We start from the raw sequence: 27358 nt of genomic DNA, 5'->3' as shown, positions 1-27358 counted from the left end.
CCTTGAAAAGCAGTATGTGGAGCTTCAAAATACATAAAAATTTGGTGGAACAGTAAATTACTCATCATGTCAGCAATTAAAAATAGCTGGCTTGCTATCTAGCTGTGCTATTCAGTGTGCTGGCTTTAAAGGCTTTGCCTCTTAGCCCCAGTTAAAATACTTATGTCATGACATTCATTGTTGGTAGCACTTTTTTCATGCCAGAGGACATCTGGCTGTTAGAAAGAGATAAGCAAAGCATTGTTACTTTTACTGGGAACCCTAAAATACCACTAAAATGGCTTGAAAGAAGGCTTAATTGAGGAAATATTGCTTATCAAAATCCATGACTAAAGGAACAGAAATACATTTGGATAAATTGAAAAAAGTAAACATTTACTAGTGAGAGAGAACACAGGAGCAACTTGTCTCCTGGTGGAAGTAGTGTATCTGCATAGTGTTACTGAGGCAAGAATATAGCTCACAACAGGTATATCATTAAGCAATAAGGAAACTGAATGCATTTGGTGTTCAAATTTAAAAGTAAGTAGACATTCATCTAGCTTCCAGTATGTATGTAATTGTAAACAGCTGCTGTGTGGTTGCACTCTCATTACAATTTGGTGAGATTTTCTCTCTCCCCCCTGACTTCTCACCCAAGAGAACCAATATGGCAAATAATTTTATATCGGCATGAGCAATAGATCATCTGAAAATAACACTGTTTTGAATATGTCTATAATCAGAATTCCAATAGCACTTGTTTGGAAAGCATCTCATAGGAAACACTTTTTTTTCTAATTTTCTCTGGCATTTAAGCTTTTCTGTGCCCATGGGATTTTATTTATTTATTTGTTTTTATTTGGAAATACAACTGTCATATAATTCAGAAGGGTCATATCTACAAAAATAGAATGCATCCCTTGCCTGATACTTATGAGGCCTTGTGTTAACAGGGTATTGAGGCCATGCATTAATAGGCCATGCACAAGTAAATTTGATTTGAGAGGTAGGGGGGACATTTAATGTTGGAATAAATGTGTCTTATTTGAGCAAAAACTTGTCCTATTGCTTATTTTGTCTTCTGTGACATTTGGGATGTACTATTTGGGACATAAACTCATATTACTCCTTTTTAACAAGCTACCAAGTAGTAAATTGTGAACTCTTGCAAAACACATTATTCTTTTCTTTACACAGTAACAATATTCTAAAGTAAAATATAGCAGCTTCATAGAATGGAAAAGTTTTACATCAGTTTGGGGAAGTTCTGTTTTTTTTTTTTATTTAAGTTCTTCATTGTTAGTCTGAAATATTGTCCAAACAAGGTGCAGCCAACATTTTCTGTCAAACTGTCATAGGTACTCATTGTCACATTCTACTGCTGATACAGCCAAGAAATTTTATTTCATTATATTATAATTTCAGATAAGGGAAACAAGTTTTGTGAAGGTGGGTACCTAAATGTTAATTCCTGTTAAGTATAGGGATTGTATGATACTTCCTGTTTACAGTTATTTTCTGATAGTTACCAAACAGTATTTTGGGGGGAATAACAAGGTTTTTTGTTTGTTTTTAACCAGTATTTTAAATTTTTGTGTACAGACAAACTGGGAAAACAAAACAAAACAAACAAAATCAAAACCAAAACCAAGCCAGATGGGAATATATTACTAGAAAATTGTGGTTTTCTCCATTAGCTTTATTATTAGGGTAAAGCTTGTGTTTCAAGTTGAAATAGTTACTTTTTGACACCCAGGATACATTAAGAAAACAAAAAGAGGTATTTATTTAATTATACAACTATAAGTGCAAGACAATATGGTCAATGTAAGGAGAACAAGTTAAAAATGCAGATAAGTCAACTTGCTTGGCAAGATATAGTAAGGATGCAAACATTTGCCTTAGCTTTATCTAATCCAAGTATCAACAAAACCCAGCAAGGTTAACTTTTGCCACTTGAGAGTACCGATGAAACACATGCTATCACTGAAATGAGCAAATGCAGGCATTTTTTGTCTGACTCAGTGCTTAATATTCTTCAGAAAAAAGTGATAGACCTGCATAAAGCTTTCATCCCAAGAAAAAACTTATATTTTAGAAGTACTAATAATACTATTATAATTTGGACATGTAGTTAGGGTTACACCTACCTGGTGGGTTTGTTTACTTGTTTGTTTTTAATGTTACCGGTATTATCATTGCTTTGCTGCAGTCATGCCAGTGTTTCATCAAAGTAGCATATTTGTTGATCACACTCAAATTTTCAGATTCTTTATCCAAATTTAGAACTATGTCCACATGAAGGTAGAAAACAATATGACTTTCAAAGATGCTAATTATCAGCATCTTAGCAACCACATTGCTTTAAACAGTGAACAGACTTAACATTAGAACTTATAGCACAAAAATATTTGTATTTTCAGTGTTTTCAGACAGAAACATTTAATAGTCTGTTTTATGGACAAAAAGAAACTCCTTATGCCAGATGGAGCCAGTATTGCAAGCTCACTGCATAAGGAACTCATCAGGAATTTGGTATAAATCAGGGGTTTTCAGACCTGCATCTTAATTTGGTAATAATCAGTTCATAAAAAATGATCTGAGATTGCCTGGTCTTTTCAGTCAGATAAAGGTTGTGCTGTTTATTAACACTGACATATTAAATATAGAATGGAAATAGAATAACAGTTGCAGTAGCTCTATGAAGAACATCTCAATTTAGATATCATTTATTTTTTAGTGGTCTCTATTGTTGTCTTCAGGGGAAGGCAAGGCGACCTGGTTGCAAGGAACAGCACGGCAGCCCGGCCTCGCCTGGGCCACTCGGGCCACCGACACGCACTGACACCAGTGTGGTGGATGGTCAAATGGCGTTCATTATCTCATCTCATGGGGTCAAATAGCCTAGAGGGACTTTGCTACATCAGGGGGAGAAGGTAGAGTCTTCTGGGATTAGTAAGGAGTGGAAAACTACTGGGTTAGGTGTGGTTACATGTTCTGGGGGTAATAGATAACATGTTGCAGGGTGAGGGGTAAGGGTTTTTGCTTTCTGTCACATCCCGAAATAATCCATTCGCCTGTCCCTATCTACTACACTCTATTTTTCCTTAAATGTAGATGTCTTTAACAGTAATGTAGTATATAATTTTCCAAAATTAAGTTAATTTTTCTGAAGTTGCATCTGTGAGTAAATTTTGATAGTAATTTCTACTAGCTCTAATTCAGTCATAGGAAGGGAGATGAATACTCTTTCACCCAGCAAGTTTCAAAAATAAAAGAGTTAAAAGATAAATAATGTGATTATCAGATAATGGAAAGCTAAAGTAGGAAAATATTGAACAGATGCACCAATTAAATTCAGTTTCAATGTATAGTTTTAGAGTTTGGGGTTTATTTATTTGTTTGTTAGATGTTTTTTTTCAAATACAGTACTTTGAGTCGGAAGGGACCTTCAAAGTACATCTAGCGTAACGCCTCCACAATGAGCAGGGACATCTTCAACTTGATTAAGTTGCTTAAAGTCCCATCCAATTTTCTCTTGAATGTTTCTAGGAATGGGGCATCCACCACTTCTCTGCACACCTGTGTCAGTGCTTCACCACCCTTATTTTAAATAACTTATATCTAATCTAAATTAACCCTCCTTCACCTTAAAACCATTACCCCTTGTCCAATTGCAACAGGCCCAGCTAAAAAGTTTGACCTCATCTTTCTTAGGCCCTCTTCAAGGTGTTTTGGGACCTTCTCTTCTCTGGGCTGAAAAAGCCCAGCTCTCTCAGCGGTCTTCACAGGAGAGGTGCTCCCTGTTCATGGCCAGATCTGGTTGAAGTCTCATAAAGTTTTTTAAAGGAAATTAATGAAAATTTTTTTCTGGTGGTGGTAGTTTTCTCAGGATTTTTTTGTTTGTTTCGTTTTGTTTCCAAGAAACTGAAGTAAGCTGTGTACAGATTTATCCCTGGAAGACCTGCAATTCTGTCTATTAGCAGCTCCTTTTCCCTCCAGTCTGCAACTGGAAATCAGTGGGTTTTTTTTGTTTTACCAGATATAGTTTATATCTGTTGTAAGATAACAAGATTTCATTGATTTATGGTCTAAGAGATTAATAATAATCATAAAGAAGATAAAGAAACAATTATTTTCCTTATTTGTTATCTAAGATGTCAGCTAGATTGATCCTAAACTCATTCACAATAGTCACTGAAGAAAGGCATAGTCTAAAGGAGCTCTTTAAAATATTCTCAAGTCATCTTTTAGAGACTGTTGCTAAACATCCCTACATTTGGACTGAGGTTTAAATGCAGAAATCTGTGGAGGTTTTTCTTAGTCAGAACAGACATTGTAATTTCTGCAAATGAAAGTCAAAGGAAAAAAATAATGAAATATTACTTCCAAAGACTTTTTAAATCAAGTTTGTTACCCTGGATTACTGTTTTTCATTAGTTATTTTATAACACAGCCAAATGGGATATTTGAAGACTCTCATTAAAACAAAAACCAGAACAATTCATCCATTATAATATATATAATGGAGAACAGTTACTAAAGTAGTGAAATTAAATTAATTGCATGGAATGGAAAAATATTTTTCAATTAATTATATTTGTATATTCATTTTATTATTTTTTAAAATCTTACAGCAGCAGCCACAAATTAAAAAATATTATAGAGCACTACAGAACAGCCTTTCTCAATACAGAAATACAGTAGATACCTGATGTACTTAAAAATCCCCTGCTGAATACTTTGATGTACCTAACAAAACTGCCCTGGATATTATTTTCATATAATTTAAGTGAGTTTTTCCAGAACAGGTATAATAAGGTCAATGGTTACTGGCCATTAATTCATACATCTGCTTTTTGCATTGTATTTTGTTATCTCTTAATCCTCTACTAGCAATTTACAATAACTGAAGGTTAAAGAAATTGTAGTGGGTCTAGTACTGGTTAAACACCAGTGCCCCTACTAAAATTATTTATTCATTTTCTGCTGTGAGACAAGGCTTAGGAGAAGGAGCAAACCAGGCTCAAACTTTGAAGAGTAAAAAGAAAACTTTATTAACAGAACCAAAAGAAAAAAAAAAAAAAGAGAAATCAGGATAAACATTCAGAACACTTCTCTTCCTCCCAACTTTTCTTTTGTTTTCCTACTGACAACATAAAGAGACAAATTTGGTATTTTCAGTCATTTTACCACTTTAGAATAGTCTTTCATCATTTCTCTTATGGAGAGAAGTCTCTATTGCCATGCCATGGAGACATTTCCATAAGAAACAGTTCTGTCATGGCTTTTAATTTCCACGAATAGCAGCTGCCTGGAAATCTGCAATCATGAAGTCCCTCCAATCTTTTCCAGCCTTCCCACAGCTATGTTCATGGGCCATGTTTAACTTACGGGGTACTAAAGTAAAAAGTAAAAGTAAAAGTTCAAAAGTAAAAGTTCTCTTTTTCAATCTTTGAAATCATCATCTTTGGGAACAGAGATCTTCTTCTTTCCCTGGAGGTAAAGGGTCTTCATCACTCTTATCTGTCTCTGTTCCACCTTCTCATTTGAATCACAGCTAGATCAAATTCTGCTTGCCTCAGTATGGACACTTTTGCTCATGTCTACACTCCATCCTCCCATGCTTTTTTCATTAAAGGGATATTCTAGTGTATTACAGTCCATCACCATGGACTTATTAGAAGAATTTCAGCCTAAGATTAAGGCATCTCCTCATTCCCCTCCCATCTGGGATTTGACTTCTTCTTATTTCTTTACATGTCTTCACTCTGTCCTTTTCTCTCACTCGAGAGAGGATTGGTATCTGCAAGTCTCATCTGTTTTGGGGCGTTTCACAGAGCTGAAAGAGTTAATCTTGCAAGGCCTGCATATGGTCCATATGTGATTTCTGCCGGGTGGTAGCTGGAGCACTCATGGTGATGGGTTTTCAGGCTGCACTGGGGGGCTGTGTCAGAATCTCAGGGGGCCTGGGCCAGAACGGTGGTGGTGCTCTGGCTGCATGGCTGTTTTCTGGCTCCAGCTGCATTCAATTCCAGCTCAGGGGCTGCTTTCTGCATGGGCTGCAGAGCTGCCTCTAGCTTTTTTGGGGGCTGCACTGGTGATGGGCCAGGATCTCCGCAGCCAGGCCAGGACTCAGATGGCCTCCCCTCCCCTGCCTGGCAGCCACTGGGGCCTTATCACTTAAAACTTTTTTTATTTAAGGGAAAAAGAAAAGCTAAGGCCATCAAGAATTTCATATTGTTATCCTAATTTAGTTTTAAATAATTTGTCAACCTGTTCTAATGTAACTGTTAATAAGTGCCATGGGAAGGAAACAAAGTGAATAAGGTATATTTTGTCAGGTTCAAAACATTCTATTATGACTACATGAAATTTTCAAAATTCATTATCACAGGCAAAGTAGTCTTCTTATTTTTATTTTGTTAATAATCATTCCATATGAAACATACATTTAAAATGTTTACTGGACAGTGTTACTTTAGAGTACAATGAAATTAGTAATGAGATTAATGAATTTAATAACTCCTCAGTAATGCCACATAAAACAATTATGGAACATAGTATTTTATTTCATGTTGGGCTATTTAATTTTGAAGAGGAACTTTCATTGCATGCTTTCATTTATTAATGTTTAGCAAATAAATAGCAAATTAAAAAAATGTTGCATTTTTAGACTACTCAGGTGAAAATACCTGAATCATTGAAATTGACAATGTCATGGTAAAACTTATTCTTGGACTTACTTCCTTACTCATCTGTGTTTTCCTTTCTTTCATCCTTTTTACACTCATCAATTCTGTGTTTCATTCATGCTATTTTCTTGGGCCCACACTGACATAAGTATTTGATATAAAATTCTCCGGTAAACTCTTTGTGGTCCATCAAGACTTTAGATGTTTATTAGTTTTTTTTTACTTTACAGTGAGCGCTTTCTGTATTACTATTAGTCATTAGTTTTCCTGACTCACCTAGAAACAGCTCTGTCAGTCTCACTGAGCTTCCCAGGTACATATCCAGTTCCCCTGAACTATTCTCAGGAGAGCTTCTAAGAGTACTTAGCAAGCTAAGATTTGCTAAGGTCTTCCTATGTCTTTAAGATAGGGTGAAAAATGGTCACCCAAAACTATACACAATTATTTGAAGTAATTCTTGTCCCAAGCAGTAATAAAGTACAATGCAAATTGAGGTATTTATTTGCAGCATCCAGTATAACAACTCATGGTTAAAGAAGTAGGCAGAGAAAAAACAAGATTTGGTTTATTACTTCAGAAAAAAGCAATAATTATTTTACTAACAGATCCAAATTCAAAAACAAAATTACACCTCTCTAGATTAGTTCTCTTAATTAAATGCAAAACAGTTTTGTTATACCTGAATTTGAGTAAAACAATAACTACTGTAAAGAGAAAAAATATTTCAGTGGCAATCCCGTTAGCAATAATTTTGATAAAGCATATCGCAATCTCTTGGTAATGCAATAGACTTCAAAGGATGTTCTGCTTCTATATATGGCCTGCATGGAAACAGAATATCTTATTACTTGCACAAACAGTAGATTAGTGTCTGTGTGAGTAAATGATGCAATAAGAATAGAAATTAAAACATCACTTGAAGTAGTATAACAGGAAAAAGTTTTTCTGAGGCTCACAATGAACAACAGAAAGTTTCCTCTGCTGTCTCTGATCCTGCAGCAGCCTGGTTGCCTTCAGATTTAGAAGAAAAATAGCTGGGTTTGTTTAATTATTTCTCATTATTTCTTCTAAGATGCAGTGTTTGCCAGCAGAGAATTTCTGATATTAATCAGTTTGACTTTTGTTTTAAGTAATCAACATTTTTGAAAAGGATAAACTTAATTTTGTGTAGTTCTCCAGAGTTATTCAGTGAAAAATAAAAAAATAAAAATAAAATAAAGAAAAAAAAAAGGTAAAATCACATCCACTGTTGCACTTAGACTTCTCTGGTTTTTTTATTAAATGTGGATTGGATTTAATATACAAAAAATCAGTTCTACTAGCATAGTTGTGTACCTATAACTTACCACCCAAACTAAAAATTAGATAGTGTCCATAACCCATAACACTTATTTAACCCTTCTTAATACTTGAGATTTGACTTCCTGTGAAGTAACAACCACAGCAGGGAGTCAGATGATCAGACCTTGTCATAACTGAATAGCCTTATTTTCTGCTGAATGTTTTGACACGTGCATGCACACCTACCCTTATGTACACACACTCTCACAAGACTGGTTTTCTTCTTTAATTCATGAAAAAATAGTTCAGAAATACAAGTTTTAATAATAAAATGGATAGATTCAATGAGGAAAAAAAAAACCCTCATATTTCTCTCAGCATAATATTTACTTAACTAGTAATACATTGAGATTGACAGTGAATCATTGTGATCTAATATATTTTGAGGTTTGGGGGGCATTTCTCTTTTAAATAGTGTACACATGAATTTTTTTAATATTAGATTTGTTTTCTTTTTCCAGGCTGAGTGGTATGAATCTACCTTCTCCAGTTATCAGCAGTAAGAACTGGTTACGACTCCATTTTACGTCTGATAGCAATCACCGACGGAAGGGATTTAATGCTCAGTTTCAAGGTAGGAAACCTATAAAAGCACGCCTAGAAAGACATTTACCTTTAAGCATCACTAAAGTGGGGGTGGAATTTGATAATTATGTTTAAATATCACAGTCACAGTAAAAAGCTGGCTCTTTATTACTATGTTACTATCACTCTTATGTTGAATATCTGTTTTCTTTGTGTGATCAGATGTCTCTAGGGATTTACTTTTGAAAGAAGTATGTATGTTTCACAGTGCAGTCTGCTCTAAATATGTATCTGCTTGCTCACTTTCTTCATAATAAATTTCATTGCAGCCAATCTGATCTTTGCTTTAAAAACATGCCTGAAATGCAACTTGCAGGAAGTCAATTCCACAGAAAGGCAGGCTTCTATCTTAACATTGTCTTTCTTCACTATTCAAAATCTTACATTCATCGTTTGGAAATGTGACTCAACCACAGTATAGTACAGACTATATTTCAGGCTCCTGCATATATTTGCATATACAACTTCAAAAGAAGACAAGAGGATGTCAATGTTCCTGTCATTTCTACTTATGTTCATGTAGACACTTTTTAAAATGCAATTTTATTGATTTTTTTTACTTTAGAAATCATTACTCAAGATGAAAGACTTGGTAATTATATTGAAAATAAAAAAGCTTCTTAATTTATCTGTGCTTTTAAATTTTGTACATACATACACTGTTTTGACCCTTTTACCCGCCACAACATCAAATCCTTTAGAAATTTAGATGCTTGTGTTTTTTCCTGAAACTGTGGGACCTCTGGTCATTTTTGCAATTACAAATACATTGCAACAACCGTATGTTTCTGGTGACTATGGCATGCATGTGCAACGAAAGCATTTAATATACACAGTTCTTTTAGTTTTAAAAATATTTTAAATATTTCAGAAAAAAAAATCAGAAATTTCATTTCATTTTGGTAACTCAGCATAAGTATGTGATCCTTTGCACTTAAAACTTATTTTTTCCCAAGTTAACCAAGGATGCATATATAATACCACTACTGGGTACTATGAATGCAAATTAACTGCTTATGTTAAGTCTGTTAATTGGGGTCCACAAAAACATTGTGATTTGTCCTGCTGATGCACCAGAAAACAGAATAACAAGGGGGAAGTTTGTGATGATGTAACATACCCTGGAAAATAGTTTTTGTTCTTCTTTAATATATTTTATCTTTAGAAAAATACTCTCAAAATAGTTAAAACTTTTGGGAAATATCTGGGAGATCATTATTTCACATGTGTCTCTTTTGATCTGCATAATATATCAGATATTGGGTATAACTGTGAACTTCCTTGATGTAGAATATACCTGGAATGACATGTGGAAGTATCTTTTGCAAATTCAAATTCTTACAATTACAGAAATTTCCTTTCTTAATTTATATAATTCTTATGAATTGCAGGTTTATAAATTTTGCTGTATTTTTTCTGAATTACATGACAGCTTATGAATTACATAATTATCTATCTTATCAGAAATATAAACTGTGCTAAAACATAGGAGAAACATTTCAAGACCCATAGGATGAAAATTCATAGTGGTAAGCAGCCACAGCCCAAGAAGACAATCTTTTAGATAACCAACAATAAACTGCCTTGAGACCGAACAGCAAGAGCCTGCACACGGGAAGCACGGGAAGCACGGGTTGGAGGAGAAATTTCACCACCACATGGGACCCCAGAGTAAGCCTGGGGTTCCCACAAATAGCAGCCAGAGAAAGGAGTGAGATTATGTGAGAGTTGAGGCTGTTTTGCCCATGACAATAACTGGCAAGTGATACTTTACTGCCCTTATCTCAATAAATTTTGTCTCATTTGTCCTGGTGAGGTGGAGGAATGACTGATACGGTTGGCACCTGGCAGCCACAGTCTTTGTGGTCATATACTGTTGTCACTGATATTGTTGCTGTTACTGTGTGTTCCTTATTCCATGGCTTTTTTTTCTTTTTGTTATCTCAGTCGTAGTCTCTGTCTTAATCCTTCTCTTACTGGAAAGGGTGAGGGGAAGGGGAGAGGCTTATTTGGAGTTTCATTTCCATCTGGTGTTAAATCCCCATACTAAACTAGCACATCTAACAGTGTCACTGGCTTTTTGAAAGCAAGTCAGTATGGGAGGCAGCATAATGCTTCTTTGAGCAACAATGGTATGAGAAACTTTTTTTCTTTGCCTAGTAAGAATTCTGATTATCAGACTTTTTATATAGTTAGCATAGGGATTCTCTTTCCTCCTCATATCAAATTAACTTCATGTTTATCATTATCATATCACAGATATATTATTGCTGTAACTTGGCCTTTTCCAGTCAGCCAAAACTAATACTAACAAGCAGTCAATTTCATTTTCTTTTCTTTGTTTAATCTTTGATCAGGTAAACAGAATTATTATAATTTATTTCATTAAAATATTGGAACTACCAATTGGATATAAAACTATGCATAATTAATTTGTTCAGCAATTTTTCAGATCTTTGTAGCTTGCATTTTTAGAAATAGTTAGTGCCCCATTTTTAACATGGCCAAGAAAACCAGCTCACTGGTATAAAAAAAATTAGCACTGTACTAGAATAGCACATCTTAATGCATCAAGTAAATATAGTTTTAAAAAACTTGGCAACCTGAATTTATAAATAAAATATTGCATTGTAAAAAGTGAATCCAAATTATTGATGTTTGTATTTCCTTTTGAGTCATATTTATTGTCACATTTTCCATCAGATTATAGTAGAAGTTTACAGAAAAATTAAAAAAAATTATAATTAATTAGGTATAGAATGAAGGGTTTGTTTTGGTATTTGCTGTTTTTTTCTCTCCACACATAGTTTGTAATTTTTTTGTATTTTGATTATTTTGTATTTTGATGTTGATTTCATCAAAAAAATATTTATGTCCCAATTTCTCTGTGTTTACCCGTGGAATATTTTTTTGTAGTTTCAGAGTTTCTATTCAAAAGGATGCATTGTGTTGAATGGCTTTGAAAACCACCAGAAAAAAAAATTACATTGCAGTAATATGCTCTGACTTGTCTTCTTCATATCTACCATATAGCAATACTGGTCTCATGGAAATGAACTCTCACAGTATATATCACTGGATGCAATTCTTGCTCTGCCTGGCTCCTTGGTGTCATTGCCATAGGGGGAAAGATGTTTCAGTCATTCAGTTTTTGGGGTTTTTTTAAGTCCTCTACACTCAGCTATGCTAATACATGAATTCCCCTTGCATATTCAGTGGGAGTTGCAGAGCGTGCCAGTGCTTCATAAATGTGTAAATTCTCCAGAGGTGAATTATCCTTAACAGATTAACTAAGAGATGAAAACCTGGCACTTCCCAGAAACAAAGCTTGTCAGTATACACAGAATGATTTAAAAAAATGTCGTAAAGAATCCCCTGCTTTTTTGCCTATCTACAGCATGTGCAATATGCCTGTTTAGCTTTTGCTTATTGCCAGAACAATAGAAGGGTTTTCTAATTTTTTTTTTGTTTTCTTTTTAGGAGGAAAGAACCCCACAAAACCTTTAGCTTTGCAGCTAAAACTGATCTGCTTAAGTTAAATATTTCATTCAAAATTCCTAGACATAGAACAGAATAAGAAAGTTTCCAAAGCAAAACATGATTAATGGCTATGTTTACTTTTTTTTACTTTTGCAGAAACTCGGGCCTCTGTTGCAGAGCATTTCAAATAAAGTATTCTATTTTTGGCAAGTATTCAGAGAGGTTCAAGAAGGTATTAGGTATTTTGACAATTATGTTCCAGAAGTTATCTATCTATTGTGTTTAACTACATTCAGTAATTCAGGATTTAACAAAAAGATAATCTTGATGTCAAACAATGAATATAATAGAGGCTGATGAAATAAATGTATGCTGATGGGAAACCATGACTGAAATAATATAAATCAACTTGCAATTTTAGTTCTTTCAATGAATTTTCATAATTCACAAAGTCTTCCTATAAATGCCTGTCCTTTCTATATATTCTTTAAAATCCTAGAAATTATGTTTTAAATAAGTGAAAAGAATTTGCAGTGATTCTTTGATGCATGGTACTTTTAGTCAGGGATTTAATTTAGAATTGTTATTTAGAGGAAATTTAGAAAGAAAGTTAGTAAAAGTGATTGATAACATCAAGAGCCAGAAAAACCTGTCATTTTCTAGCTCTTAAGTGATGCTGAGTAGACTTTTCCTTTAAATGGTCCTTAGACAAAAATTTATATTTTGTTAAATTTTGTTATCAAGAGAGTAAACCAGTCTTGATATGAAAACATCAACAAGGAGATAATCCACCATCTTTCTTGAGTATTCTTTTCTGTGGTTAACAGAACAACTTATGTAGTCTAGTACTGCCACAGTAATGCTTCCTTCTTAAGTGTCTAGTAAAATGTTGCTAAAAAGGCTCAGACATAGCTGTCTCATGATATCAGCACTAAGAAGATGCCAAATTAGTAACAGCCATTCAGACTTCAGCCATTGTTTGGCATGGTGCTATCTCCCCAGAAACCAAGAGTATTCAAAAAAACTGTGGTAGAAGTGGCATTCAGACAAGGAACTGAATGGTTCTCATTTTATGATTTATTTTTAGAGACAGTTCCTACACACTACTACCTAGTGTGTTCTGTATACTCATGGACTAAATGATATTGATACAATTTTCCAGAACTATGGAGAATACCTGCAGTCATTGGAGACGATGCTCGTTGGACTGGTTTTATTATGATATATCATACATTGAAAGCACAAAGTAGCTAAGGCTGTCCATCAGGGCAAGGGGCCAGCTAGGAGACATAGAGAAGGTTAATGGAAAACAAATGGCTGTGCTTCTTTTTAAATCTACAGAACCTGTGTCAGCTTATACAAATAGAATGAGAAAGATTTGTGAAAAAATCTATTGTGACACCAATTTATCTTGATGCCATTTTTTCACTAGTACTGCATGCAGAGATTTCCAGCACAGGGAGCAGGTGGAAGGTCTGATAGTGACAGGCAGTACTTTGTTGAATTGATGGAACAAGGAAGCCAACTGATCATGAACCTACATCTTTTACAGGTAGCTATATAGGAGAAACATTTGTGCCTGCTGTGAAGCTCTCCAGAGTTATGATACCGATTAGTAGGGAAGATTTTGAAAGCTGTTAGTGACAGAAACACTGTGAAAGTGTATTAGATGGAATACACTTCAGGCAAGGAATAGAGAAAGAGAAAAGGGATGGACTATTCCAATGAGTTGGTTTAAAATAGAGATCCTATGGAAGGCTGTGATGCTTCTGCAAAAAGTCAGGTGGGCAACTGAGTGGAAAAGCTTCTTGGGATGCTTCCAGGTTATTGAATGTGGGATCTTGTTTTATCAGTAAAATTATTATAGAATTCCCTTTATAAACTGAAGTGAATAGTAAGTTTGAGAAAGATTGTTTTTTTCTTTTCCTCATAAATACTAAACATTTAGAAAGAATTCATAATACAACAGGCCATAGTGAAGCAGAAGAAAACCTAGAAACAGATAATGAACTGATCCCACATGACTTTGAGTAATAAGAAAGAAATGCTTCATTCACAAGTATAATCTGGAGAGAACATTGACGCTGCCAAATGTGAAATTGTATTTATTCCAGGGCCTAAGGTACTGGTACTATTCCCATAATAATGTCTTTGGGGGTGGGGGTGAATGGAAAGATTAGACACCAGGACCAAGCAAACAGAGCACTGAAGTGGATTCTTCAATCTGAATTAAGAAAATACTTTGTTTTACAACAGGATTCTTCAGATTGAAGAAAATCAGAACAGTGAAACTAAAGCAAAAAGAAATTGATGAATTCTTCACTGTACTGAGATAAATTTGCTAAGTTCTTTCAAGAATAATCTTATGAATGTTCTTGCAAACACATCACATTTTTACTGAACTCTGCAAAATATTTAAAATATTTAAAGTCTTTGTAAAACACATGTATCATACATAAAAAATACTGAAAATATTGGGGTCTTCCTGTACTATAACAAAACCAGAGAATCATTCAAATATATCTAGATGTATTCCTTATAGTGACATAGAGCTTCAATCTGGACAGGAAAGGTGCTTCTTGTGATCATCAGATACTGGACAATATACTGTTCTCTTCACCTTCAAATATCTGTACTTAGGAAATATCTGCAGTGAAGGGCAGCCAAGAGCTGAACTCAGCAGAGTAGCAGCAGAGCAGCTTGAGGAAGCACCAACAGATGATGTCAGAATATTTTAGCTTTGAGTGGTAGCCAGTATTTGAGGTGTTGGAGGTTATTTCATGCAGGAAGAAAAATCAGCAAGATACTCATATATTTGAGTAATTGGGAAAAAACATATTATGCTACCGAAGTTTGGGGTAAAATGCATTTTCTTCACACATGTTCAAATATGTCAGAAACTAAGAGCTGCATGAAAATCACAGTAGATTTGAATGACGATTTGCAACCTGAAAGTTTTATTTTCATGATCCATTCAGATAAGACCAAGCATATATTCCTTCCATGGCTTAGTTTATTTCAGCTGTAGCAAAAAAAAAAAAAAAAAAAAAGCCAAAAAGGAATACCACTGATGCTTTCCAGTAGTCTGATAAGGTTGTTGCGGACTTCCAGCACTCAGCTCTCTGCCCTGCTCCCTGAATAAGTAACTCATCTCCAAAAGACTCTTGAAGCTAAGATGATGAACAGAAAAGGTGAAATGAGCTAATTCAGTAAGCTTACTGAATGTTTAAGTGAATCCAGAAGAAGGCTATGCAGATTTTTAAAAGTAATCACTTTAAAGATTGAAAGTGTTGTTCAATTCTGACATTATTAATGTAAACCCATTCCACTTTTTGTCCTGGAAAATTATCTTTGAAATCAGGGAAATCTTTCTTATGAAGGTGAAATGGGTAAGTTACAGAGAAGTGTCTCAGAAGTTATTCAAATGGGAATTAAAGTGTTATAAAACATCCAATTTAGAGTATTTATTTTATTTATAGGAGGAGTTGAACGGTTCACTCGAACCACAGTGTGCAGTAGTCTCTGCTTCTTTTTCAGATGTTGAATAGTTTTTATTTCATGGACCATACTTGCCTACTACCTTTTAAAACTACAATGAAACACCATATAGGGCACATGCAAAAACTTACACACTCAAGTGTAAAACAGGCAAAATTTGCTTTTTATATCTCAAACTATCCTATTTAATATCTTGGATTCATATGTCTTCCAGATAAATACATTTGGCTGTTAAAGTTTTCCAGGCATGAAGACTTGTTCCACCTAATGTTTACTGTCTAAAATGTAGGGATCTAGCTTCAGCAAGTATTGTATGTTTCTGTTATGTTTCATGGAGAGAAAAAGGCATCTCCAGAGTAGGATTCATTGTGTCTATCTTAGAAGGGGATTAATCAATCTCCCTTGAGTGAGCTATTTCTCTTTATAAAACATATATTTAGAGGACTGATCTTAAGTTTTGTGCATCCCTTCCCTAATGTCCTTTCAGTAAGATACAGAATACATTTTTCTTGACATCTGAAAAAATCCAAGGATAGAAATTTCAGGACCTGTTTCAGTGCATGACAGTCAAAAAGTTTTTCATATATCAAGTCAAAACATCTTGTTTCAATTTGTGGTCTCCTTATTTCAAATAAAGCTCATGAGTATAATTTTTCCTCATTCACATGAAGTGTGCTTCAAATATATATAACAAACACCCTTAAGAGTGAAGTGTCACAAGGAATTTGAGTGATGATTGTAATTTTTACTCTAAAATAGTGCCACAGCACAAAGAGAAGAAGGGGAATATAGTTCTTTTTTCTGTCCATTGCCTAAAAACTCAATGGTTTTATTACTCATCCATGTAAGAAATATAGGTTCTGAATCATCAAAGGACTGCTCACATGTTTTACATAATACAGATATTAATAAATTAAGAAAATCATGCTGGCAGAGGGGCCACAACTCCAGACAATATTCCAAGTATTCTCTGCAATAACTGTTTTTCATTTTCCATTAAATATGGAATAATTGTAACAGACTTGTTAAACAGCCAGAAAAACTGAACATAAGTTGGCTCTTGATGAAGATTCTCATACCTAAGTCTGGAAACTAATCCAAATAAAACCATATCCATGAAGTTTGCCCTTCCAAAAGGCCTTGAGGATAATATTGTTTGCACTGATGTCTCTGTATGATGTACAGTTCCTGCCTTAGAAGGAACTATCACACTGCTATCATAACCATTTCATACTATTCAACTACAATTGTGTTTCAATCATCTTTCATCATTTGAACACCTGTTTTCTGTGTTTAGGCATGAATGACTGCCCTTGCACATAGCACAGAATGTACTTTCTGCAGTACATGCTCAATTTCAATAGTCAAGAAAAACCACCTTTACTCTGATGTTACAGTACAGAGATAAATACAATGGAATAATGATTTTTAAGGCAATATTTAAAGATAACTTGCTTTCTACCACTTCACTTCTTAGAAATATTTACATACAGATCAGTGTATATTGTAGTAATTATAAAATGTATACCATGTAATGACAAAAAGTATAACTTACGTTCTGTAGTATGAATTTATTTACTGTGAGCCACTAATTACTGCCATAGAAGAAATGTTTGAGTTTGGAATCCTGGATGAGAATTTTAGACTTTCTGTGCTGAAAGGCACAGACCCACAAGAGAACACTGCATTTGACCTGAGGCTGTGGAGAAGACTTTAAAAATTGATTTATAGTACTGGAATTACTGGGTTATGTAGCTGGTTAGAAGCATGTAATATCACAGGGTGGAAGACTTAGAGTTTGGGGTTTTAGAATATGAAATAGATATGAAGCAAGGTGGAGGTTTTAGGGTGGAGACAGGTTGTTCTTCTTTACCTTCTTCCTTCTTCTTCATGGGTTTGGGTGATGTTTTTTGATTGAACAGAAAAGTCCGCATTGTGGGCTTCGGGGGATCTGTTATTGGGTTAAAAGGTAAAATAATGTAGGTGTCCTTTCTTAATTGGATAGTTTAGTTTTAAATGACCTTGTAACCAGGGTTAGTTAGCCATTTTGTGCCTTGCTAATGAAAATCTGCTGAAATCATGGTTGTGAGACTGTTTTGCTGATAAGAAATAATAAACACCTGAGTCCAAACATGGAATGCCATCTCAAGTGCCTTCAATCCTGACCTCGAGATATTTGAGTTGAATTTTTTTTTCTGTTTGTATCTTGGATAAATAAGTGAACTTTGAGATTATTAGTCTCTGCAAGGTCTAGGAAAAAAAGTATTTAATATGAATCAGAGAAGGATTACAGGTTTTTGTAATTTTTAGTAACTGAAATGCATCTTCATGTTGTCATTAGCATTCTAATGCAGAGTCAGTCATCAGCTATTTTGCAGTTTCTATTGTTTTTAGACACAATAGTTTTGAATTGTTCATGCTTGTTCCACAATTATTTTCTACATCCTTTCCACTGCTCAACTTTCCCACAAAACTAATTATATCCTGTGAAGGTGTCCTATATTTCTATCATTTTATCTTACCATTACAAATAAAATTCTACTCTCTGTCTTCCTTAATGTATGGCTGCACTGCTATATGCTATATACTGCTATGTCTCTTCCTACTTGGCTCCTGATCCCACCTATGGTGCTCAAACTACTTTATAGGGATAGGCTGGGAGTTTATCAGCCATTCAGCTGACTAAACAGAGAAAAAACATATTAAACCTCTGATGCATCTGTTCTTTCTCACAAAACTTTGCTCCTGTGAGAGCTCTTACTCTCCTTCTTTCTAATTCAGTTGAAATTGCCCTGTAGATTCAAAAGGGTTTAGGTGAGCCAAATAATGTAACACACTGTTAATCTCATTGGGAAACAGAACTAAAAACATGTCTACTGATGAAAAGTGACTCAAACAAAAGCAGGTATGAATATCACATTGAAAGCTTGTAGTCTTTGAATATGTGTAGATAATGTTCTATATATTCCCTGTAAGATTTTTTTTTTTTTAATGTTTAAGATTTTCTTATATAGAATGGCAAACACAGGATATCCATACCTGTAATTAGGACAGACTGGTCTTTTCTTTGAACATAAAGAAACTTGAATTCAAATTATTGCTAATCCTGGTAATATCTGTTTAAAAAGGACATGATTGTGTTTCTGTAAAAATAAATGAAACCAAAAATTTATTTGAACTATCACAGAAGCTGCAGTTATTTCAGTCTGCTATAGGTTTCCTATATAGCTTTGTATTATTTTAGTGCATGATTTTACAGCTGTATGTCCTTTTAATGAGGTTTAACAATGAATTATTTTCTCTTGTTTGCTTGTCTTCTCAGTAAAAAAAGCAATTGAACTGAAATCAAGAGGAGTCAAGATGTTGCCCAGCAAAGACAGCAACCACAAAAATTCTGTCTGTAAGTTGTTTATACCCTCATTTTAATGACTGCATATAACTTCTGGAATCCTTGTAAATATACAAATCAGAGAGATGTTGCGATGCTATGGTCATAAAATGGTTATTATGCTTTCAATTTTCACTGAATCAGAACCCCACTGATAATACTCTGCTGAGGGTAGAAAGCAGAATATAGTAGTCTAAACTCTGAAAAATATGGTATGTAGAAACCCCCCTGCATTTTATATATTGCAGTATTTTTGCATATTGGATTATTTAAAATTTAGAGACACATGGCAAGTTAGGAAATCCAGGCAGTGCCATATAGATGTCATCAGTCCAGTACTGGGGACAGTGAAGGTATCTGAGAATTTTCTGTATCTAAATTTATACTTTGTGATCTTTTCTCTTTCCCTCATTCAATATCACAGCTAAATTCTTTCCTCATCCTCCCACACTGTCTGGTGACCACCTCTTTCCAGTCTTACACAGCAGGGGTCAAGAACTGGTGTAGTTCTCAGCTCCTCAAGAAGATGGAGGTCACAACATCACCTTCCCGTCATTGCATGCTTAGTGCACTCAGGAATGACATCTTTTTGGTCCCTTTACACCTGTGTAAAGTGTAAAGCTAAAATCAAAATGCTACCTATGGAACTATGAGGTTGTTAGTTTTTTTGAGCATCACATTCTCTGAACTAATATCCTGAGACCTCTTTCTCCATTAATTAGGCCAGCCTTGAACTGAGAAAAAGAGGATATTTTTGAATTTTGAAAGCTGAGAGCTCCTTAGCACCCCCCCCCCAAAAAAAAAACCCAAACCAAAAAAGCCAGAGGTTAGGCTAGCATTCACACAGAACTCATTAAAAGTGTTAATGTAATGGCTAAGATGTATTCAGATAAATTAATTCCTCATGTAGTAACAGTGAACTCAATGAAGCGAAACCTATGCTGTGTTTGCCTCGTGTAATCAGTGAGTGCAGAGAGAATGAGTGTCTTGAAAGCTGATGTCTAGAGGATATGTTTTTTATTCTGTGTTTCTGTCATGAATTGTTTAATGCAAAGTGAGTTTTTGGTATGCTCACTGGAACAAAAGAGGCATGACAATTTTCTGCTTTAAATATTGCACATTGATGGTGTGGCACTCGATAAGAACTTTTTATGCAAAGTGCAGCAGAAAAAGTTGATCCATCTCTTTGGTGTCGGTATCTGAATGGGTGATTATTTCATTATTTATAAGTTACTTCTGGGAGCTGTGTGATCTCTGCTTATGGTCTCAGAGCACATGCTGTCAAACACCACATGTAGTTACAGAAAGTGGAGACAGGCTATGGAAGAAATTATTATACGGCAGTCTGTTGTTTACCTCAAATGAATATTGTCTTTTTTTCCTTTGTGTTTTGACTTGTAAAACATTATTATCATGTCTGACTTTCCAGTATAATTCTAAGAAGTGCATTTTTATTAATACCATTACTTTCACATATATAATTCTTTAAAAATACAAAATTCTTTAAAATACAATAAGTTGGATTCAAATGTAATTTTATGCTCTTTCTGATGTAAACTTTAAGTATTTAACCATTTATCTTACCTGTACTTATGCAGACAGAAAAGATAATTGGGTATTTGGCTCCAGAGAAATTATAAGAATGGATATTATAATTTGATACCAATTAGAATATTTTTTTAAAAGGTACATTATATACCAATACCTCTCACTATTTTTATGTGTTAGATCTTTTTAATATTCTCTCTCTATAAATCAGAAAACTTAGTTTTGGCTTTTTGGATTATGGGGGGTAAATGGAATGCAAATATCATCGCGACAAATGCTGTGAGAGCATATCCTGTGCATCCCAAGACCTGTAGCTTTCCCACAGCTCTTCTTCCCAAGCAGAACCTGTCAGCAGCTGGTTCAAAAAGCATTTCACAGTGGCACCAGTCTTTTAGGATTTATGTAGAAAATCTTACCAGTGTTACCAATGATAATACCATTATCATTAGTAATTCATTGTGGAATGCAGAATGATATTTCAGTATTTCAGTTGTGTACAGCCATAGCTCTATCTCCTTCTTTTGCATCTGCCTGGATTCCAGGATGCTTTCTTTCAGATCTGCCATCCTTTATAAAGAGTCAGGTAGCAAAGCATGGCTTTCAGATGAAGGTGCCTCCATATTGGAAAGAAAATTCATTATATATTGTAGCACTCCCGAGGGAAACAAGAGGGCTTTGCTGTTGTTTTTTGTTTTGCTTTGGGTTTTATGTGGGATTTTTGGCAGTGTTTTTAGTTGGTTTAGGGTTTTTTGTTTGTTTGTTTGTTTGTTTTCATGGGGTTGGGTTGGGTTTTTTTTGGGGTTTTTTTAGTTAGTTTTTTTTGTTTGTTTGTTTGTTTTAGGTTGGTGGGGTTTTTTTGGTGGTTTTGTTAATTTTGTTTTGTTTTTTTGTTTTTTACCCTTTGGTGCACCCAAAAGAAACATATCAAGTTAGGTTTTTCCAGATAATTCTGATAGCCAGTACCCTTTAACAATAAGCCAGATGCAGTTGAATTGTGATTAAATTATGCAAGGAAATAGGAAAAGTGTGGAAAAGATAAATAAAATATGGTTCATCCATACCTTACACTTGGCAAACTGGGCAAAGGCACATGGGACAGGCAGTTTTCATGTCTCTAAGTGCTTGAGCTGGCACAAACACTGGCCAAATCCAGTCAGTATATTTACCCTTGGTCATCTGAAGCTGATCTCTCAAAGGAACAAGGGCAGAGTTGTATTTTTTGAAACTGCTTAGGGAAAGCAAATCCAAATACATCTGTTTGTGTCCATCTGATTAGTTGCCTACCCTTTTGTTATCATTCTGATATATATGCTATATTCCCAAAGATCCATCTTGCTGTCATCGCTCATTCTAACATGAAAACCCGAAGGCTCTGTGTCCCTAATAGCTTTGGTCTTTTCTAAAACTGCTATGACTTTAGTTTGCATCGTGACTGATTAAATAAAAATAAAGTTCTTATTGCTGTCTGTTGTATAAGTGTTTTCATAGAATCATTTCTGTGCAGAAAATCTTTTGAGGGTGATTATCATCTCTAAACATCTTGAGCATTACCTCTACAGCAGAGAGTTTGTGCCCAGGAATCCTGTACATCCAAGAGGAGAGCCCAAATGAAGCAAGCTGCAAGGACAGACCAAAATTGGACAGCCATAGTCCTTATAAAGGTCTCATTTTTTAGTCAAATAGAAGATCCTTGTATTTTATCTCTTAAAGTTCTACGTAAAAGGCGGTTACTGCTAGTCATGCTATGTGCAAAGGATAATGAGTGGATATAGGTCTTCAGGACACAAGTTCACAGAATATTGGGAAGGCAGGGCAGTAACTGCAGATCTGCTAATTGGCACCTCTGCAAATCTTTGTGTCTTCTGCAGACCAGAAACAGAGAAAGGTTAGGAGAGCAGACTTCCTCAGAAGCCCCTAGTGCCTTCACCCTCCTGCTGAAGCCACAGGGCAGCCTCACACTTCCACACCTCCTCACCAGCAGGAGGACCGAGCACAGGAATGCATCAAACTCACAGTAAATGCCAAGGAAGTTCAGTGAGGTGAGACACATCATATCAGGTGCAAACTGCAAATGATTATAGGGTTCATGTGGTGTGTACAAATCTGCCAGTGCAGTGTTGCTAGGAGGGGAAGGCAGCAGTGAGAATGAAGTGCCGGGGAGAGCTGATTTCCTGAATTTGCTCATGTCAAAACGCAGTGTGGCGAGTCGCTTGCTGCATGACACAGCAAACTGCAGGGAATGTCCACAGTCTGAAACAGTGACAAAGATTAACAGACAGAGCCATTCTTTTAAAAATATGGCATTCATATTGAACCGTCTTAGCATTTTGTAGTAATTGCTGAATATTGAGTGACCTAATATCACTGTGCAAAATGGTGCATGTGAACGACTGTGTTTTATGAGGTGCGAATTCTGTTAAGTATTCACTAAGTAAAAAACACTTATACTTCACAAAACCAATTTCAGGCTTCTGTAGTATTATTTGAAAATATATTTTAGAATACTAGGAAAACCCATGTTAAATACTTTGAAGATCACGATTTTAGTGTAAAATTAATGCATACTCTGAAACTTGAGTTACAGAGTTTACATAAACAGTTCTTCACCCTGAATATGATAAAAAGAGCTACTTTGCAACAATTATTTTTGTGATGTAGAGCCAAAAATCAAGTGAGTTTACAGACTAAGTACTGATTATTTGCAGCACATTAAGTTGAATTAATGGCACATGCTCTTGAAACCAAAGTGATTAATACCAAAATGGGATTATATTGCTAATTCTGTATAAGAAAGAATGACAGCAGTCATTATTTATTTTGTTGTTGGGTAACTGAGAAAAATGGCTTAGGAAATTGTAACATAAAGTTAAACATTTTAGGATGAAAATTTGTTGCTTACCAATACATTCCTCACATTTTAAATAAACTGACAACTTCATCTTCTTGATGTTTGACTACTGCTAAATATACTTTGACAGAATCAATATGGAGACTAGTCAAATTTCGTTCTTCATTTGATGAAATAGTATTATCCTAAGAAAGACAATATTTGACTAAATAGTTGCATTTAATAGCAAAATTTTCTGGCTATTTTGTTCTTATACCTTAGCAAAAAAAAAAAAATTATATAAGTACTTTTATATTTTGATCAATAAATTAATAGCTCAGTTGCAAACCAATGTGCAATCAACTTAACAAGCATATGACAAGTGCTGAAGGTCATGACAAGTTTCAGATATAAAAGGAAAGATTATTGCTAATTACTACATTTTAAAAATGAAATTTATATTTTTTCTTGATGTAAATACCAATTTCTCATTATTATATTCAAATTTAAGTTATCTTATAATTTTTTCCCAAAAATATTTTATTATTTAATAAGTTTTTAGTATATTTTTCCAAAATTATTTTAGGATCACAGAAAACCTATGTAAGAGATCCATATTATTATTTTCAAAATGCACATGTAATAGAAAAATTTCCACTAAAAATTCTGGGTTTTTTTTTTGTCCTTGTATTGTGTTGAGTCTTCACATGTGAAAAACCATTTCTTACTGAATTTGGATCTTACATGGTATTTATTACATGATGTGTCAGAATCAAATAACAATAAAAATACTGTTAAATATTCATTGTTCTGATAGTTGTCAGTTTCAAATTTAAAAAATCCCAACTATACAACATCAAATCTCTCTCATTGTTTAAAATAATGCTCTAGTCTACATTAGTTTGCATTAATTAAACATAGCATCTCATGCTTGCATTAATTTAAGAAACTTCGGGTCAGTGATGGGATTGATTACCAATAGACATGATACAAAACAAGCTACCCAAGTAATTGCAGGCAGTTGATATCAAAAGATCCTAGGTTTGGATATTGTATGCCTAAGTGTTCTCAATATTCAGTCTATTTTTTCTTTGAATATTTAAAATATTACATGAAGTTGTATTTAAAAAATAGTGATAGAAACAAAATACGAACACTAAGATAAAGTAGAGAGACCTTGTCAGTTTTTTTAAAAAATAAATCTCCTGGAAAGTAAATTTGTTCTGCAGAATTCCAAAGGCCTGTGCTCTTTCAAGAAGAATGAATTTAAAAGCAGTGGAGAAATAAATGTAACATAAATCTCTCTTTTTAATTGGTCTGTCTGCCAGCTAACACAAGTAAAGCAGATGGGAAAATGTTGGCATTTATTGGGCTTTTATTCTGGGGCACTCAGTATTGTTTGCAGCTGTTTTGAACAGCACTGTCAGCACTGTGGGGTGTTTGCCCTGTTTTGACACTCAGCTAATCAGTTTGCTGTAGGTCCAAAAAGAAAAAAAAAAAAAAAAAAAAAAAAAAAAAAAAGGCAGACAAGAGAAGAATGCCAGTATATCAAGAGACATAATGTTACTACTTGTTTTGAAGGAAAACTCAGTAGCATTGCATTTTATAGTGTTATCTGCTTTGTGTCCTTTATAATGAGAAATTCCTATTTGGATTTTCATTTGCAAATCTATTGCATTTTAAAGACTTTTAAAGACAGGTGTTTCCCGGTATCTTCATGAAGCATTGTAACACAAGGGTGAAAAGGGACAGGCTTCATCTGTAGCTCTTCTCAGACCTTTAGTGAGCACCTCTTCAGCGTTTTCTGTGTTCAATAGTGGATATACCCTTTATTTCATGAGGAAAATGGAGGCCTTTGAAATACATACATTTAAGATTGAGATTCTTCAGGGGAAGACTGTTGAGTTCTACGATCAATATGAAGGTACCTCTTTCTCACTAGTTTCTGTCAGAGTTCTCTCGGAAGATTTCAGTGTTGTCAGGGGAAGGTACTCTGTGCTTATGTGTTGTATTGTGTTATGTTAATTTACAGGCACTGAAATTATTCTCATTTTTAAGTGTCCACATAGTATCATGAGCTCTCCATCCTTTTCAATCATAAAAGCTATTTTTCAGTTGTTCAAATCTCACAGCTTGAAAAGAGAACATTTTTTCAAATTTGCATTTATATTGTGCATGTCTTCAAATGCGAGGAAGGATTGTTTATAACTTACTAATGTAGTACTTACAAGGTTAGGAAACACAAGGCTTAAGTATCTAAGATATGATGGGCCTTGCCTGTCTGCCAATATCCAATTTTATTTCAGAAAGTGTTTTTACAGAAATACCTGAGCACTTGTTAATTGTTCAGTTAAAAAAAGAGGGAAGTAACGTTTAAAACACTGGCACTTTTATACAAGAGGTGAAGGGATAGAACTTGGAATATTTAAAATTAAAATGTCCTTGTTGTATATGTCTATGTATCCCTACTTATATACATGCATACATATAATTGTAAATAATGCATAATACCTAATATTCCATTACACCATTTACCACATACCTAGTAAAAGATTAATGACTCTATTTCCCCTTGTTACTAAGTATTATGGTATGAAATTGGGCAGTAGGAAAAATAACTGCAGCATTAACCTCTGTTTATAAAGCATTAATAAAATAGGAAGGCTAATTACACTGATATACTTTGTCCTATCTTAGAGTGTAATATTACAGAGTTTCCCAAGAGTTACAGTTTGGGATTTTCAGAGAACATTAGTATCCCTATGCAATGAAATTCTTCTACAATGCTATTTCACTATATTGTATAAATGGCTTCATAAATCAGATTACTAAATTATACTTGGTGTTTCTAAATAAGCTCTCATCACGGCAGGAGTTTAAATATCTTTTAAAATACTATGCAAAAATCTTGCTGGGAAAAGAACTACTGCCTAAATATATTTGTGAAGAAAAGCATCTCTTATAGCTACAAGCAAAACAAGGTGCTTCATCAATTATTTAATACATAATTTGCATATATAATTTGTAAAATAACCAGAAGAAAGCTTCTACTAAAATATGTAAAACAAGGTGTAATCTGATTGAATTATGGATGGTTAAAATGAATTGTTATCCAGCTAGGAAGCTGAAACTGCCATTAACTAATTTTCATATACAATTATAGAATGCTACTGATTATTCAAAGGGAATGTTTATACTGTAGGCTAAACTGACATTCAATTCTGTTATTGTAAAAGTCAAAGGCTTAAAAATAAGCAACTTGCTTTCAGCAATTACAATTCTATATAAACTAAATATTCATGCAAAATATAAATATATACGTTAATACTTTTATATCATTTCCTTGGCTTAAGTTATATATCCAGCTCTGTTAAAAATATAGATAGGGCAGTAAATAGACTGGCAAAATTACATCTGTGGAGATTCAAATAATGTGTTTAAATTATGAAGGTATTCAGAATTTGTGGGTGGGTGAATTCAGATTTTCCAGAGACTTTCCACCTCCTGCAAGATTTCCATTTTCTGCAGAGTCTCATACTGAACTTGTGTACATGTTGAGATCCTGATCTTTTAAATCCTCATTGTGGGAGAATATCTTCATAATTTGATAAAAGGTCTTTGATTATTTTCTTTTTTTGGAATATGTTATCTACATTACAAAACACTTTGGAAAATAATTTCACTATGTTGGTGCAGTATCTCACTGTCTGTTAGGCTTCACGCTGGAATGTGTCCATTCCTGCAGCTCTTGGGAGCAGAACTACGAAGGACCAGTGTCATGTGTTTGGAACAGGGAAGTTTTGTTTGGTGTCAGCCAATTTATGAGCTTCAGAACAGTTTGTGTCCACTACTCCTTCTTCACTTGGAAAAAGGGAAGTAAAAAATTTATACAACACTCTATATTAATTTCCTCAATAATTTTAATTTGGGAGCTTGACATATTTTTGGAATGGGAACGAACAAAAGAAGGAATTAAAATGGAAATAAATACATTGACTTTTGGCAGGAAAGGAC

At 34.3% G+C, this 27358-nt stretch overlaps 1 protein-coding gene across 3 annotated transcripts in view; it reads left to right on the top strand.

The window, feature by feature from the left end:
• CSMD1 (CUB and Sushi multiple domains 1) overlaps positions 1–27358 on the top strand; it is a 1051612-nt gene that overhangs the window by 662453 nt on the left and 361801 nt on the right. For all 3 annotated transcript variants that reach the window (XM_031504428.3, XM_021551131.3, XM_085576363.1), the window contains 2 exons: positions 8480–8592; positions 18904–18981. In XM_031504428.3, the coding sequence (XP_031360288.2) occupies positions 8480–8592; positions 18904–18981 (191 nt within the window). The remainder of the gene's footprint in view (positions 1–8479; positions 8593–18903; positions 18982–27358) is intronic.

This window comes from Lonchura striata, chromosome 3 (genome assembly GCF_050655825.1).
Source record: "Lonchura striata isolate lonStrDom1 chromosome 3, ASM5065582v1, whole genome shotgun sequence".
Taxonomy (NCBI): Eukaryota; Metazoa; Chordata; class Aves; order Passeriformes; family Estrildidae; genus Lonchura; species Lonchura striata.
Note: the sequence above shows the minus strand (reverse complement) of the source record. Positions and strands in the feature narration are given on the sequence as shown.